At 34.3% G+C, this 17,238-nt stretch overlaps 1 protein-coding gene across 1 annotated transcript in view; it reads left to right on the plus strand.

Moving 5' to 3' along the window:
• LOC107443382 (choline/ethanolamine kinase) overlaps window positions 1–14,531 on the plus strand; it is a 30,108-nt gene extending 15,577 nt beyond the window's left edge. The window contains exons 4-9 of the mRNA XM_043043225.2: window positions 768–860; window positions 5,904–5,962; window positions 6,949–7,036; window positions 7,874–7,982; window positions 10,368–10,553; window positions 14,272–14,531. Of these exons, the coding sequence (XP_042899159.1) occupies window positions 768–860; window positions 5,904–5,962; window positions 6,949–7,036; window positions 7,874–7,982; window positions 10,368–10,553; window positions 14,272–14,385 (649 nt within the window). The 3' untranslated portion in view covers window positions 14,386–14,531. The remainder of the gene's footprint in view (window positions 1–767; window positions 861–5,903; window positions 5,963–6,948; window positions 7,037–7,873; window positions 7,983–10,367; window positions 10,554–14,271) is intronic.
• Window positions 14,532–17,238: the final 2,707 nt, after the last annotated feature.

The raw sequence follows: 17,238 nt of genomic DNA on the forward strand, positions 1-17,238 counted from the left end.
GAATTTGGTTTTCCAAGTAGGACCACAAATGCTCTATAGGATTAAGGTCAGTGAAGTTTGGGGGCCAAGACATGACTTGAAAGTCACTGGAATGTTCCTCGAACCAATCCATGACTATTCGACCCTTATGACATGGTGCAATATCCTGTTGGTAAACACCATCCCCTGCAGGAAAAACTGTTGCCATGAATGCGTGAACCTGATCTGCAACTATGTTCAAGTAGCTTACAGACGTCAGGGAGGATTATGGGTCCTAATTTGCCCCATGAAAACATTGTTCCTGGGCGAGAAACCATGAAAACCTGGGCGAGCCCATTGTTATAGATGGAGGGTGGTCATAATGTAATGGCTCTTCGGTGTATATATACATACTTTTGACGACATTACTTTCCGGTCCCTCTAATATGGGCCAATGTCATGATATATAAACCCCAAATATATCATGTCATTGGTCAAGAAATTGAGGGGCGTTAACCTCTAAAAAGGTATTTGGAACCTTCTTCCCCTTTAAAAGGACTCGAAGACTGCAAACACTCAGCCTTTATCCACTACGATTTCCAAAATGAAATGAGATGACAAAATAAATCAATGTTGAATACTTAAATAAAGCTAAAATAATTTTATTTTTACAATACATTGAAGACCTGACATTTTTAAAAGTCTTTTAAATCTACTGACATTTAAATCTACTGACATTTAAATCTACTGACATTTAAATCTACTGACATTTAAATCTACTAAGCTCTTTGAACGTTCTTTATTTTTAGGTGGTTAAAGGAAGTAGAAAAAGATACGCGTCGAGTGACAAAGGAAGGTTTTTCCCTTGGAGACATATTCCGAAACGAAGTTTCTTGGATAACGTAAGTACTGTAAATAAAAGTCCCAAGACTGATCTTAATCACTCTGAAAAAAATCGTGTTTTGTATGTTCATTTAATAGATCATAAATTAAGGACTAAAAACTGAAAACGCTCTAAGTCCGAAAGGGGAGGGAAAAAATAAACTATGACTTTCGATACTTACAGTGTTTTCTGTTTCACTTCTTTTTGGCAGTATATCAGCACCTCAAAGTGTAGGTACAAAGTTCTCTTCCATTTAGTACTTATAGAGTACAAAATTATTGAAGTGAAACTTCTAATGCGACTTCCAACAAGGTTGTGTTAAACGTTTAACGCAATGATAAACAAAACAAAACATTAATAACAAGAAAAAGTCGTTTGGTTGCCTAGCAACCAGCTAGAGTTGCAGTTATTACATCAGCAGACGATTTAAAACAATTATTCAAACTAACTGTTTATTGATGACGGAACACCTTTATTGCCCCTATCCACTGCAGGTTCACAAGCTCTGGCAGACGTTACTGGTGAAGAAATTGATTATTGTGAGCGGGCTGTGATCCTTGCAGGAGATTTTAATGTGAATTTCTCGTTACCTGAAGCTGAAACATTACTAACCTTCCTTAAAGACAAATTTGAATTTTGAAAGACAAAATTGAAAGACAAATTTTCATTTCCACATTACGAAGTTTCACTTCTTCCTCGCGGAGGGATTCCACGCACTATTTCTTATTTTTAAGCTATTAATTTATTAACCTTTTAGAATTTTTGAAATTATTGTTCTTCCCAGATATGTATTACTAATAAGAACAAAATTAACATTTTTGCATTGTTCGTTCACCGTAAAACGACGTCAACAATCCCATTGTGCTGAGGAATCGTATTCTCCAGAAGCTTTTTTGCCCGCTTTACTATTGTTTCTTTTCAATTTAATTTCAGTTTTTACTATACTTTTACCTTAAGGGTATTACTGCTGGCCCCTTTATCTGTGGCACATCTTATCACTATAATTTGAAAAATCACTTATAGTTGCACAGTGAGCAAGTGAGATCTTTCGAACTTATCTTCTCTTTTGAAATATTAACACTAGAGTTGCCATTTTCAGTGGTCTCCAATCTGCTTAGCTTTGTATTTAAAATATCTTTCTGTTCAAAAAAAAAGAATAAAAAAGAGAGGAAGAGAAAGAGGTAAAATACTTTAAAAATTGTAGAAACAAATTTTTCAGTAATTTTTGTAAGTACTTCTCACATTTCGCGTCGATATCTTCTTAATGTCTTTGATATCTTATTTTATTTTATAACCGTCGGAGCAGCCAACCTAATTTAGGGTAACGACAGCTAATGTTCATCTCCATAGTCTTGCTATTTTGAACCCATGTACCGTTACCCTTCATACTTTGGCAAGGCTGTGATTTTTTAATTGAATTTTGGTAACGGTTACCCAGGTTCAAAAATAGACACTTGACTAATGAAGTACATGAAACTTTTAACAATAAAAAGTAAATTTTATTATAACTATAAATTAACAACCAACACAATCCCGATCATTTCCAGATGCCTTCATGTGCACTCAAAATTTCAATTTATACACTTTTAAATTTCCAAATGGTTATTCTCAAGATAAAACTTTTCGATAAAAAGCACCTTTAAATTTCATATGCATAACATTAAATTAATTCACACTAAAAGAGACATTTACGAAATAAAAATACTAGCTCATTCTAAATTTACAAAAACATTTAAACTTTAAGTCCTTGTATTCCTACAGCAGATAATTAAAATTAAATATCCAAGGCTCATCTTAAAATAGGTATCTTAACATCGGATAGAAATAATTTAAAATACGGAATAAAATGCTCTTCTAAAAAGTTACTAAAAAGGTAAGAAATTAGAGTTTATAAATACAAAGGAACTTGCAGATCACCTTCTGGAACGCCCACCGGGCCTGCAGGTAGACTTGTGGACTAGGAGAACCTCGACCTTCCGACCACCATTCAGCTCTTTAGAAACACTTGATTTTCTGCCGAGGAACGCTCACTTCTTGTCAACCGTCTTGAATCTAGCGACACTCCGTCTATCATATCCAGTCAACTATTCTGAGGCTTCAGATCAACTTTCTTCCAGGAAACAGCTCATCCGATCAATGTGGCGTAATTAGTCGCGGTATCCAGGGACTCTTTCCAAATATCAACCTTTCAGCATTTCCGCCTGGATCAACTCATTCCGAGATTCCAGCTAAATCTACACTCATTCTCGATGATACCGGCTCAGAACATACTTCTAACAGCCATGATAGATCCTGTCAGCGGTGATGTTTCAACTCAACATTCCATCGGGCACGATCCGCACTCCCGTCGTACTACTTTTTCAGCCACTCTTCACGCCTCTTATACTTTTCTCAGCAAAGCGGGATAATCCATACTGACCTGTTTACTCGCTCAAAAGTCATCCCGCATCCAGTGGACGTCAGAACAACAAAAAAAAAGATCCACAAGAAAAACCAGCTACAACCCCATTAATACGCCATAAAAGTGATAATCTAAACCTCCTTAAATGATAATACAATTTATATCCACAATCTACCCCAAAAATCCCATTTTAAAAGAATAAATAAAATTTTCTCATGAAATATCATAATTTTGATTGCATTTAAATTTTATCATAGTGGTGCCATCTATTGAAAAATAACCCTTCTTTAAAAAGTATTGATACAAAAAAAACTCCAATAAATTCCTATTTATTACACCCAATGCGGAAGACAAGGGAACTTCTGGATCAAGTATTGGGGAAAATTTTCCTTCGTGGAGGACATTCTGATGTAAGTAAGCCGGATTTGCGTTAAATGGAGAAAAAATCACGAAGACCTCCCACGGTTAGTCTGACGGCAAGGGGACTGTGACCTATGATCTGTCTACCAATGAGGACAGTTTACGTCAGCACTATGGTCGGTGCGATCCGGGTGTGGAAATCGTATCCACCAGCCATCGCTGGGATTCGAACCCTGTTCACCTCATTGGCGAACGCTCTATCCCTTTAGCCACAACTTCTCATGTTTTTGATATCTTAACTAGTATCTTTAGCGAATTTGTAATTTTTGGAGGTATTAGAGATAAATCGTTGACTATATTCCTCGCATTAACCATTCGCTGACTTAAGAAAACGCATTGAAACAGAAAAGTTTGTTTAGATTTAAAGTTAGAATGTTGAAATCAAAATAATCACCTCGACGTCCGAACTGAAGACCATTTCGAAAACGGACTTCAAAAGTTGCGTCTGAAACTCTTACTATCGAGTTCATGAGTACAATACGACAGGTGGCGTGTTTAAAGATATATGTCTTATGACATTTAATTTTTATAGCCTTTTTGTAATATGGATACTTTTCTAAAAAATTCTGTAATTTTCTTTCGAACCTTAAAAGTATTGCATAGATAACATTTTGGCAATTTCAAATTTATGTCTTTCTAATAGTATTATTTAAGGAAACTAAAAAAAAATAATAATAATAAATATTGTTTCTTGCAGACAATTTTCCTCGACACTGAAACAAAAGTAAAAATTCCTTATCTCGCATTTGATTTCTTAAAGGCATGTCAGTATAAGACACACCATTTTTAGCGGTCCAATCAAATCCAATGCTCTTGAAACGCCATATAGTTGCTTCTTTTTCAGCAGCGAATGTTCTCCTTATTTATCGAAATATTCGTCAAGTCTAGGATTCCAGTAAGACTTTGAAAGACATGATAGCAGTAAGACATGATAGCACGAATTAAATTTCTGTTTGACGTGTATAACTTGTAAAAGCTTTTAAACTGCTTGGAAGCATATTTGCATAATTTGATAACGAAATAAAGTGGAACTATATGCAATCACAGATGATTACTTAAATCCTATACCGCAATGGTCTTTTCTTAACTTGCAACGGAGTATAACATCCTTAAACACCGACTATTCTTCTTGACAAACTATAAGTGTTCCAGTTCCACTCGCAACGCTCTCGGGTAACGTAAATCTCCGATTGTGGCATTTTGCACTAGACCGGACAAACTCCGTACCAAACATCATCAGTCGATATTCTTCAGTTTTGTAAATATTTTTACAGTTTAATTCAAATGTTCGAATTAAAAAGATACTGTTTTTTTTTTTTTTTTCAGAAAATATGCATACAACAAAGAAAATAAGTAATCTTTAAAAATGTTTAGATTGAAAAGTAGTATTTATTTAGAAGTCAAACTCCCATATTGTTAAAATTTATTGCCAAAAACATTTACTATCAAAAAAATTTATCCCACAAATATATGCATTACAAAAATGATTAAACTTTAAGTGGAATCAAAAAGAATTCATGTGAACTCGAATTTTTTTTTTTATTATCATTTATTTTATATTTCTCACATTTACTATGTTATGTTTAATAAAAAAAATTACTCTTTTTACGTACATAGTATTTTACCGAATAAAGACCTTGAATTTTCATACTTTTCCAAATGCCGTGTATTCTGCCGACGAAAAATGCATCCTGCTGACCAGACCTCGTTGCCCAAGAAAGTTTATTAATTAAGAATTTTTGAATAANATACCACGTGATGAAGGCGGATAAAGTGGAACTATATGCAATCACAGATGATTACTTAAATCCTATACCGCAATGGTATTTTCTTAACTTGCAACGGAGTATAACATCCTTAAGCACCGACTATTCTTCTTGACAAACTATAAGTGTTCCAGTTCCACTCGCAACGCTCTCAGTTGAGTTTACGGGTAACGTAAATCTCCGATTGTGGCATTTTGCACTAGACCGGACAAACTCCGTATCTAGAGCCCCTGAATTAGACAGGCCGACTTATCATTTACTTTTGGAGCAAAGAGCTAATATAAGCACATAACATAACTAATACTAACATAACGTTAACTTGCGAACTTGTCTGCTCCAATATTGCTTGATAGGTCAGCTCTGATAGTATAGGAGCTTTATCCGTACCTAACACCATCAGTCGATGCCATCAGACGACCATCAGTCAGACAGTTTAATTCAAATGTTCAAATTAAAGAGATACTTTTTTTTTCAGAAAAGAAATGGAAAAATCGACTTCACCTATTGTGTTTTGCCATAACGATCTCCAAGGAGGTGAGTTTGCTAACAATGCTTTAACTTACAAAGTACATAATATTAGCATAATTACCTTAACTTCAGAGACAGGGTATTTAGTTTTTCTAATTTCATCACTTTATATATTATTCGCACTAATTAATTAGAGTAATAGATGTGTTTTCCCATTTACATTTCAGATTGCTAAATGCCTTAAATAGCAACGATTGCAATTGCATAGATAAAATGTGTGGGGAGAGTTGTTTTCGACAATGTCAACCTTCATCTATAAAAAAGGTACCCCACCGTAGAATCGAGTTAACATGTCTTATATACTAGTGAATTGCAATAGTATATTTGTAGTTGTAGTTAGATACACTACAGTACTCCCTCACCAGAATTTTAGCTGTGACAGAATTCGATGAACGGATACCACTAGTTGTATCATTGCTGTTTTTGTGAGAAACAGGGAGGGCTGTATTTAGATCACCGTGCTTTTGCTGATCGTGAGAGCTGTATTAAGTTCACGGTCGTGGTTGCTCCTGTGTTGCCATTAGCTCGTGTGTTGCCATATTCTCGTGGTTGCTCTTGTGTTGCCATTAGCAGTCGAGTGTATACAGGCCAACGTTGTGTGAGATCGAGACTGAGTAGCAACAGCGCGAGGAAGTGGATGAAGTCGCAGTCACAAGTAGCAAGTCAACTGTTCAATGTGGACCATCCATCGAGGGAGGCGTGTTCAAATCGAAGTGGGCGTTACTGTCAAGGCTGGCGTGTTCATAACGAAGTTTCTGTCAAGGTAGACGTGTTCACATCACGTCCGAAGGTCACCAATGTGGAGTCAGAAGTTATAGAACGTGTCAACCTTCATCTAAGAACCCCACCATAGAATCGAGTTAACATGTCTTATATACTAGTGAATTGGAATAGCATATTTGTAGTGTTAGTTAGATACACTACAAAATGTAATTAAATTTTTGCTCTGAAATAAAAATAAGAATTTCTTTCTTTTATTTTTTTTTTCAAAGGAAATATTCTTCTGCGGGAAGATTCTGCAAATAAAATGGAACCAAATCTCATGTTCATTGACTTTGAATTCGGAGCCTATAACTACAGGTGATATTTCTTTTCATTCTCAAAAAAAAATATTAATAATTAATATCGTTCGCAAAATAGATCGTTGTTTTTTGCGTCTAAAACAGAACACGTTTATTTTAACATAAATTTTGAGATGCCTAATAGAACTATAAAAAGAATTTTTGAAAATATACTGGCATTTTGTAATTCAGTTTAAGTTCTTGACGAGGTTACCGACCCGACATCCGAGTCAGCAGAATGTAGCGGTTCACAATATTCAATGTAATATTATTACTTAAAACTGCAAAAAACAAGAGACTACTTTCGTATTTCCTTCCAGCCGGGTTGGTAGGGCACTGGGCCCAAGTCCAACAGTTCGTGGGATCGCCGTGGGTCGGCCGAAGACTCCCCGTGTAAATGGTGACTGATGCACGTTAAATCTGTCGACTCGCAAAGTCCTTCATGTTCCCATAACAAATCAATACCTCTTGGGGTTACTGATTCAGGAGTTTCCTTGTCTTCCGGATTGGTTCAAAATTACAAGGATAGGAGTTGAACGCTAGTAGTCGTAAACCCAAAAATTGGGTCGGCTGTTCAACGACGGATATAAAGTTAAATCGCTCAGTAATGTGATTACATATTGTAATGTGATTACATATTGTAATGTGATTACATATTGTAATGTAATTACATATTGAAGTGTAAGTAGTAGTAGTTGTTCGGTAGTGCGTCTTATTTTTATCAATGGGTGTCACTACCGCAGTATGACAAGATTACCGACCCGACATTCTTTTTTTACTCACTACCGAAGTATTAAAATTACTGAGGAAAAAAAATGTTTTCCATCAATTTAACATTTACTCAATATTATTTTAGGTCATTTGACATAGCAAATCACTTCTGTGAATGGACTTATGACTATAATACACCCGATCCACCTTATTTTACTCTCAGTATCAACAAATATCCTTCAAAAGAGGAGAAGGTATGTATCAAGTTTCATCAAAATGATGCCAATTCACATCACATTATTTTTGAAAGACATTTTCCACTATTCTGTACAATGCTAATTTTAATTTAGAAAATCATCTCAATAATCCCAAGAATAAGGTGAACTTGGATATAGTTCGTTCACCAGGAGTTGGCTCTTGGCACCGCCTCCTCGGACGCAGAGTTTATTTCAGCGCGGGAGTAAGAGAAGAAACATCTGTGAGCTTGAAAATGAGGCAGCGCAAACGCAAACAGTGAATTCTTTTTCAGTCCCTTACTTCGCTTTATCATCTACTACTACACCATTCGTTACTCTAGCTAATTAAATATATTTTAAATTTAAAAACTGCTATTTTAATCAGCAAAACGTCTCAAAAAGGACAAACTATTCACTCAAAAGAGAGAAATATCATCAAATTTACGAAGTATTTAATGTTAAAAAAATGCACATGAAGATTGCGAAATAAATATTTTTGTCATACGATCGCCAAACAGAAACCTTGTTGAGATAGTTCACATACTTCTCCAAAAACTAGTGAAATAGAATCGTCGGATACCACGTGATGAAGGCGGAGCCAAGTGCCAACTCCTGGTGAACGAACTATATTCGATGAGCTCGAACAAACTGCGCATTCATATTCCGTTTGAGCACTCTTTATAATGAAAAGACCCAAAGAATAATAACTTTATACTTTAAATTTAATATTTACAAACAATCTTATCAATTAAGTACAGGTTGACTTTTTCTGATGAGGAATGAAAACTACTATTAGCAAAAAGAAAACATCCACAATAATGCTTATTGTCTTCTATAAGAATTCATTCTATAGAAATTCATTCTTTTGCCCTCTTTATGTGAACGAATTATCACCACATTCGTGTTGTATTTGACTAAAATCTGGTGATCATTAAAAACTGTCATTTGAATAAATAATCCCAAATAAAAATTTACATAAAGATATAATTCGATAATTTTGCACTATAAATTTTATGTGCATGAATTATCTCAGAACTGATGTCCTGTTTGACTTGTGCTTATGACAAATAAAAACTATCCCTAATATAAAAAATCTCAAAATTAAGATTTTCAAAAATTCATTCTTTTATAATCATTACTATAAACTTTCTGTGAACGAATTATCTCCCCATTTATGTTCTATTGGACTAGAATCTGGTGATCATTATAAACTATCATTTTAAAAAATAATTTCAAATAAAAAATTTACATAAAGTTATAATTCTATAATTTTGCACTATAAATTTTATGAGCATGAATTGCACTATAAATTTTATATGCATGAATTATCTCTGCAATGATATTCTGTTTTACTTGTGCTTTTGACAAATAAAAGCTACAAAAATTCATTTTTCTATAATTTTGCACTATAAACTTTCAATGAACGAATTATCTCTACACATTCATATTCTATTGGACTAGAATCTGGTGATCATTAAAAACTAACATTTGAATAAATAATTTCAAAGAAAAAACTTACGTAAAGTTATAATTCTGTAATTTTGCACTATAAATTTTATGTGCATGAATTATCTCTGCAGTGATGTTCTCTTTTACTAGTGCTTTTGACAAATAAAAACTAACAGTAGTATAAAAAAGTTCAAAATTAAAATATCCATAAGTCCTCAAATGAAAATATCCATCAATGATGAACTTATAAAATAAATATCTCGAGAGAGAAAAATTAATTTTTCTATGACATATAAACATTTAAAGCAAGAAATAGGAGTGAAAATTCAGGAAAAAAACCTTGAAATTGCAATAACTTTCAATTAAGTTGGAATTTCGAGAAAATTCGTATAAAATTCGTATTCGTATAAGTTTATAAACAAATATGGTCCTTTCAGCATGTCAAATTACAACACTGAAGTTGTGTTTCTGTGGTCTATAGAGCAGCCTTACAAGTTCAGCAGTTAATAATTCTCAAACTAATTATTAAATGTTAAATTGGTGTAAAAAATATCTCTGTAGAACATAAAATATACTAGCAGGATTTTTTTTTACTGTAAGTTTAAACAATTAATAATTCTCGTTAACTTTTTCCATTTCATCGTACTTTCTGCACATCTTTTACACACTGTCAGTTTCTTAGTCTTACAGGTTTTGAACAGCAAAGCAAGATATAATGTTAAGCAATGTTACAGTTTACGTCAAGTTACCAAACAGCGGCTGCACTTGCATTTCTTTTAATATGCAGAAAAAATGCAAAATTTATCGCTCACATATTATAGTGAAACCATATAATTGCATTGAGTTTTTTATAAGCCTTCTATTGTAAAAGCATATCGTATTGTTCGATAAATGGAAAGAACTCCCCTAACTTGCTGTCTTATTCAATATTACCACTTGTTTTTCCTTATATAGATTGAATTTATACGAACCTATCTTCATCAACTAGTACAAGAAGATGTAATGGATGTTTCTGATGTAGAATCAGAAACAGAAAAAATTTTGGATGAACTGGAACTTTTTGGAATGGCGGCTCATCTTTATTGGGCTATTTGGTGCGAAAAAATGAAATTTGAATCTGATAAAAGTCCTTTTTATGCGGTAAGAAACAAAATTAAAACTTCATTTCTTTCACAGACAGAAAAATTTTTAACTTTGTGTTGTTTGAAAATACAACATGGAAAAAGTACAAATAATGCCTCATAAACAGAAATACTTTCGTTTCAATACAATAATGAATCTTTTTCTTCACTTTCTAAGGGCGGAATAAAAACACAAAAAGCAGAGAGAATTTTCAAATAAGCTAGAGCAAGAAAAAAAAGAATTGGCTAATAGAGTAAAGACGGACAAAAATGGTTGGGAGATCATAAAAAAGGTGTATGTGTGTGTGTGGGAGAGTGTTGATGAGAATCAGTGTATTAAAAGATGTAGATATTAAAATAAAACAGATTATGTAGAACATTTTATTTTATTTAATATTTTATAATCATCGTTGAACAGCCGACCCAATTTTCGGATTTACGACTGCTAAATTTCAACTCCGTAGCCTAGCAATTTGAAACCCAATACAGAAGACAAAAGAACTCCTGGATTAAGTATTGGGAGAAATTTGTCTTTGAGAAGAACTTCTTGATGGAACTAACCCGCATTTGAGTTACATGGAGAAGAAAACCGCGAAAACCTCCCAAGGTTTGCCTCACGGCAAAGGAAGTCTAACCCATGATCGGTCTACCACTGAGGATATTTTATGTCAGTACTGCGGTCAATGCGAGGCGGGTGTGGAATTCGTATAGACCCGCCCATGCTGAGATTCGAACCCGGGTTATCTCATTAAAAGGCATACATCTGTCCTGCGAGTCATCACGGCTCTATGAAGAACATTAATTTATTTTATAACCGTCGTTGAACAGCCGACCCAATTTTGAATTTACAACTGCTAATGCTCAACTCCGTACTCTTGTATTTTTGTCCCCAATCCAGAAGACAACAAGGGAACTCCTGTATCAAGTATTGGGGGAAATTAGCCTTCTTGGAGGAGAGTTTGATGAAATTAACCAGCATCTGCGTTACATGCAGTGGAAAACCATGAAAACCTCCAACGGTTAGTCCGACGGCAAGGGGACTCTAACCCATGATCCTCCTACCCCTGAGGATAATTTACGTCAGCATTGTGGTCGGTGCTTGCCGGGTGCAAAATTCGCATCGACCAAAAATCGCTGGGATTCGAAGCCGGTTCAACAGCTGACCCAATTTTGGGTTTACGGCTACGAATGTTCAACTCCGTAGCATTGTATTTTTTAGCCAATTTAGAAGACAAGGAAACACCTGGATCAGTACCATCACATTGATTTGTTATGGGAACATGGAGGACTTTGCGACTCATCAGATTTAGCGTGCATCAGTCACCATTTACTACACGGGGAGTCTTCGGCCGGCGGAGATCGAACCCGCAAACGCTTGTAGATGGATGATCCAGTGCCTTACCAGCCAGTAGAACATACGAAATCATACACAAGTAGAACATAGGGGGAGATATTAGAAAGGTCATTAACTAAATTATTGGAAATTTTCTAACAATGAAAATTATTCCATCTCTGCTTTTCGCCACTAAACAGAAATGCTTCATTGTAAAACAAAACCAATCACGTGTACAGTGCACAAAAAACCCTGTGTTAGCACCCTGAATAAGTTTTGATTTAATGATCGGATCTTCACGTTCTAAGACTTAATCTTAATAGTTCGAGGAGATGTTAATTAATTAGTGCAGACGATATTTTAAGTTATGAAATCGAATTCAAAACAACACTTCACTGAATAATTTTTCCCGAAGGATTCCTGTCTGATTTCGTGACTTAAAATATCGTCTGCACTAATAAGCTCTTTTCGTTTAATATCCCAAATTTCGCACTTCGATTCATTTTAATTATAGACAATAATGTAACAATTTAAAAATATCATATTTGCTTTAGCTCTCATACTATATATTATATACAGTAAGGAAACCCTAATCTCTATAGCTCGTCAACCCCTGAAGCTAATTGTGAAGCAGTGCAGTACGCTTTAGCCTATGAAACGAACTATTAGTAAAGAGACAAAAAAAAAATTCGTGATGTATTAGATGGTAGATCTTAATTTGGCATAACCCGGGAGAATTAATGAATAAGTTTCATTAATAATTGTGAATATGTTAATCAACGAAAGACTCATTTTGAAATTATTTAATAATAGAAATTTTATCAATTACTTTGAAAATATTCAATCAATGTATGAAGAAGGAAATTTTTTCGAGATATCGTTTTATCAATATTATTCTTAAAATTGAGGCTGATATCCGGCAGATAAATGTGCAGGCCTGGAGAGGCATACAAGAATAGTTCTAAATTTAAGTTTTAGTGTAAGCTAAAACTGAAAATAAATTAACTGAAAATGACTTTCGTTGAAGAAAAAAAAACGTAAAATAGCAGAAATAAATGTCGAGAATGATTATTAGAGAAACATATTCTTCTTCATTGTTGAATTTCGAAGCAAAATAATAATTCAATCTTTTGTAATTGCACATCCTTTTTATCATTTTTTCAATATATTAGGAGAAAAAAACAGTATTATATATTTTCATAAAAGTAACAGAAATAATAAATGAATAATGGGTTATTATTTAAATATATGTTTTATTACAGTTTTCAAAAATCATAACTAGTGCAAAAATTTCCCAACCCTCGGAACTCTTGTAACCCTTCCACGGAGTCATAGGGTTCCTCGGAACACCATTAAGGACTCGCTATTTTAGATTTTATATTTATTCCTATTGTGTGTGTAAATTGGAAACTTGAGAATTGAAGGTTTTAAAAAACTAACCATTTATATGATGAATATATCATATAAAGCAGCAGTTCTTACTTTTTTTCGACTATAGAACTCTAAAGGATCTACCTTCTTTTGGCATAACCCAGACAATATAAATAAAGTTCATTAGAATTTGTGAATATGCTATTCAAAAATAGATATTATATGATAAATATATCATATAAACTAGAGGTTCCAATTTTTTTCGACTATGGAACCCTAATGGATCAATCTTCTTTTTAAAAACCCCGACTATGTAAATAAAGTTCATTAACAGTCGTAAATATGAAATTCAAAAAATAGCTACTAATTCTTTTTATGAATAATAGTCTTAAAATTAGATTTTATTTACAGACATTTAAATTTAAGGGTCTAGAACAACATTTAAATAGTGTATGCTACGTTATAAACGAATAAAATAAGCTGAATAACTGTTTTCAAGCAGAATTGTTATAAACTTTAAAAAAAACTTCGCAAAGCTGAAAAGAAGCATTTTAATAGCTCAGAGAAAACTAATTTTAAATTTTAAAAAAAATTGTTAATCAGACATAAGAATTCGTTGCCATTATATTTCCTCTCTAAATTACGTGAAGTAGGAACTCCTTTATTGTCAAGGTCCCGCAGTGGACTAATTGGTAAGACACGGATCCCAGTAGAACACCGAAGTCAAGCATCACTAGGTGCGGTCAGTAAGCGAGTGAGTGATCACTTTGATCAGCCTGCGTAGAGACCGAGGGTGCACTACATCCTCATTAAAAAGTGCTCGACTTTGCGTTCAGGTCGTCGGACTACCAAATCAAGGGAGCCATCCCCTCTGCAGAGGATCAAAATTGCGATGGCAGGTCTTCGGATCATCCTCACTAATATTTCCCAGACCGTCGCCGATAACCCATTGTGCAGCTCTAATGCGACGTCAATAAAGTACCTTACCTACCTTTATTGCCAGGAAAGGAATAAAACTCTTAATTTGTTTCAGGAACATGGTAAAACCAGGCGTACTCTTTATTGGAAAGCAAAGGAGAACTACATGAGAAATACAGCACAACAGAATGGAATAAACTCATCTGACAAGATGAATGGCGACTTATAGACATCAAAAAGCATTGATTAGTCATATCAAACGCATTTTATGACTTTACCTTACGAACATTTTTTAATCATTTATTTTGTTAGCACTTTTAATTTTCTATGTACAGCTGTTTTTAGAAATAATAAAGAATTATGTATTTTTTTTAATTGTTCTAGTGTCGGAAATGTTTGGATTGTTTCTTTTGTTAGCTTCAGTTACTTATACAATTGCTTATACAATACTTCATATAATTGTACAAGCAATATTCAAAAATCAGCATCCAGTCTTCCCCTTTGCTAAACTCTCTCCCTTAGAAGATTTTTTTCGCAACGAATTTCCAACTAATGTTAGATTAGGGAAAAAAAACCTTAATCTTAGAAAAAAAAGAAGAAAAACACTTTAGTGTAGGAAATACTGATTAATAGCCTTTAAGGCTGTTTTTTGAATCTCCGTCGGTAAGGAAAATAAAAAAAGCCATAGTTTGGGTCCCTTACACTTGAAGCAATGCGATCATTTTTAACTACGTGCATATGACACAGCTAAACTCCCCCAGAAAACCTGGACGGACTGATGTTGTCCATGACAGCTATGATTATTTAGGAATTGATTTAAAAAGAAATTCCCAGTGACTTCCCTGTTTTGAACTTTCAGGAGGAGCTAAGAAGGTGTGCCTCCCCTTTGTAAAATTGCCACTCCATCTCTCCTGCCATGCAATCCATTTTTGGCGTTCCAAAGTTCTTGCAGTCCGCCTGCTGGGATCTTCAAACAGGTCGACTGTTGATCTCTCACAGGCTAATTTGGTTAACTTATCAGCCTCCTCGTTACCCATTATGGCCTGCATGTGCTTTTATCCAATGAAAAACGATATTGCTTGTCAATTCTTGTTTCATTAAGTGGACTAAATATTCTTTAGAGTTGCTTGCAGACTAGACAGGGCAGTATAAATTAACATTTCATCTGTAATTTTTTTTTCTTTAAGCCAAACGAATCGAATGGGGGATGACCCATTATACAACCTTATGCACGGAAACGTGATTAGAGATACGGATAGGCCACGGATGGGCATCCTATCTTAAATTCATTGTAAACTAAAAGTTTCGATCCATCGTGAGTAATACTAATCCTTTATAAGTAGGTAGTTGTAGTTGATATTTAAGTATTTATGACTACTAATGTTGAGCTCCGTAGCCTTGTAATTTCAAACCCATTTTAGAAAACAACTAAGCAGTATTTGCGTTACATGGAGAGGAAAACCACGAAAACCTTTAACGATTAGCCAGATGGCAAGAGGACTCTTTAATACCTACTGGCAAAATCTGATTAAAAAAAATTAGTTACAAGTAGCTGATAATGATCGCCCTGTTCTTCGATCCCGGAATGATAGATTTGGCACGAATTTTAGACTAATTATCTTATCACTTTCTCTCCCTTTCAACACTGTGAGTGTGAAAACACAAGCATTGATTGTGGTTGGAATGGGCTTACCTAAATATCTTTACCTGTCTAATAGTTCTGGAAAGGAAGGCGAATTTTTAGATGATAATGCACTTCCTGATAATTATGAAATTGTTTTCTCGTCGAATTCTGCCCGTCAAACAGGAAAAACCAAAAAATGATGTGAGATTTGATGGTATAAACCATTTTTTTGGAAGTGAATATGAACAAACAAGATACAATAATTAATTTTTCATTTAAAATTGCATGCTTTAAAATGATGTGAAAAATAGTACATTTTACAACTTAAAATCTTTCTGACTATTATTAAATAAAATAATAGAGGAATAGTAATAGGTGAAGTCACTCCTTCAAACCATTAAGACTGAGTCCTAGAACGTGGTGATCCGATCATTAAATTAAAAGTTATTCAGAGTAATCCCTTTTCTTATTTTTCTTTTTCTTTTCTTTCTTCAGTANTTTTTTTTTTTTTTTTTTTTTTTTTTTTTTTTTTTTTTTGGTGAACTGTACATAATAGTGCAGGATGTCTCAACCCACAGTTGAAAAATCAAAGGGGTTAGGAGAAAAATCTGACTATGTTTACGTGCCAATCGGCGACAAAGCTTCCGTTTTCAAAAAAAAAAAATAATTTATATATGTATATATACACAGAAGAGCCATTGCATTATGTCCACCCTCCATCTATAACAATGGGCTCGCCCAAGTTTTCATGGTTTCTCGCCCAGGAACAATGTTTTCATGGGGCATATTAGGACCCATAATCCTCAGGAACAATCCCAGACGTCAGTAAGCTACTTGAACATTGTTGCAGACCAGGTTCACCCATTCATGGTAACAGTTTTTCCTGCGGGGGATGGTGTTTACCAACAGGATAATGCACCATGTCATAAGGGTCAAATCGTCATGGATTGGTTCGAGGCACATTTCAGTGACTTTCAAGTCATGCCTTGGCCCCCAAATTCACCTGACCTTAATCCAATAGAGCATTTGTGGTCCTACTTGGAGAACCAAATTCGTGCTGCAACGCTACCTCCACGCTATATGAGGGAATTGAAGGACCAGTTGGTGATCGCTTGGTGCCAGATACCTCAGACTACCTATCAGCACCTTGTGGAATCAATGCCACGGCGGGTGCTAGCAGTTTTGAGGGCTAAAGGTGGTCCTACATGTTATTATCAGGATGGTCATAATGTAATGGCTCTTCGGTGTATATATAATAAAATTTATTTATTTTTTGTGTGAAATCTTTTATTCTGCTTTACATTATCAAATGCAATAATTCTGAATAGTTCAAAAATAATATTGTCATTTGACAAAGTCTAATGGATAGACCTGAAAATAACAACTAGTCACGTGGCGAGTCAACAAAAATATATGGTGACATAAATAAAATACACAATTTGACACTAATTCCGATCT

Source organism: Parasteatoda tepidariorum, chromosome 8 (genome assembly GCF_043381705.1).
Source record: "Parasteatoda tepidariorum isolate YZ-2023 chromosome 8, CAS_Ptep_4.0, whole genome shotgun sequence".
Classification (NCBI taxonomy): Eukaryota; Metazoa; Arthropoda; class Arachnida; order Araneae; family Theridiidae; genus Parasteatoda; species Parasteatoda tepidariorum.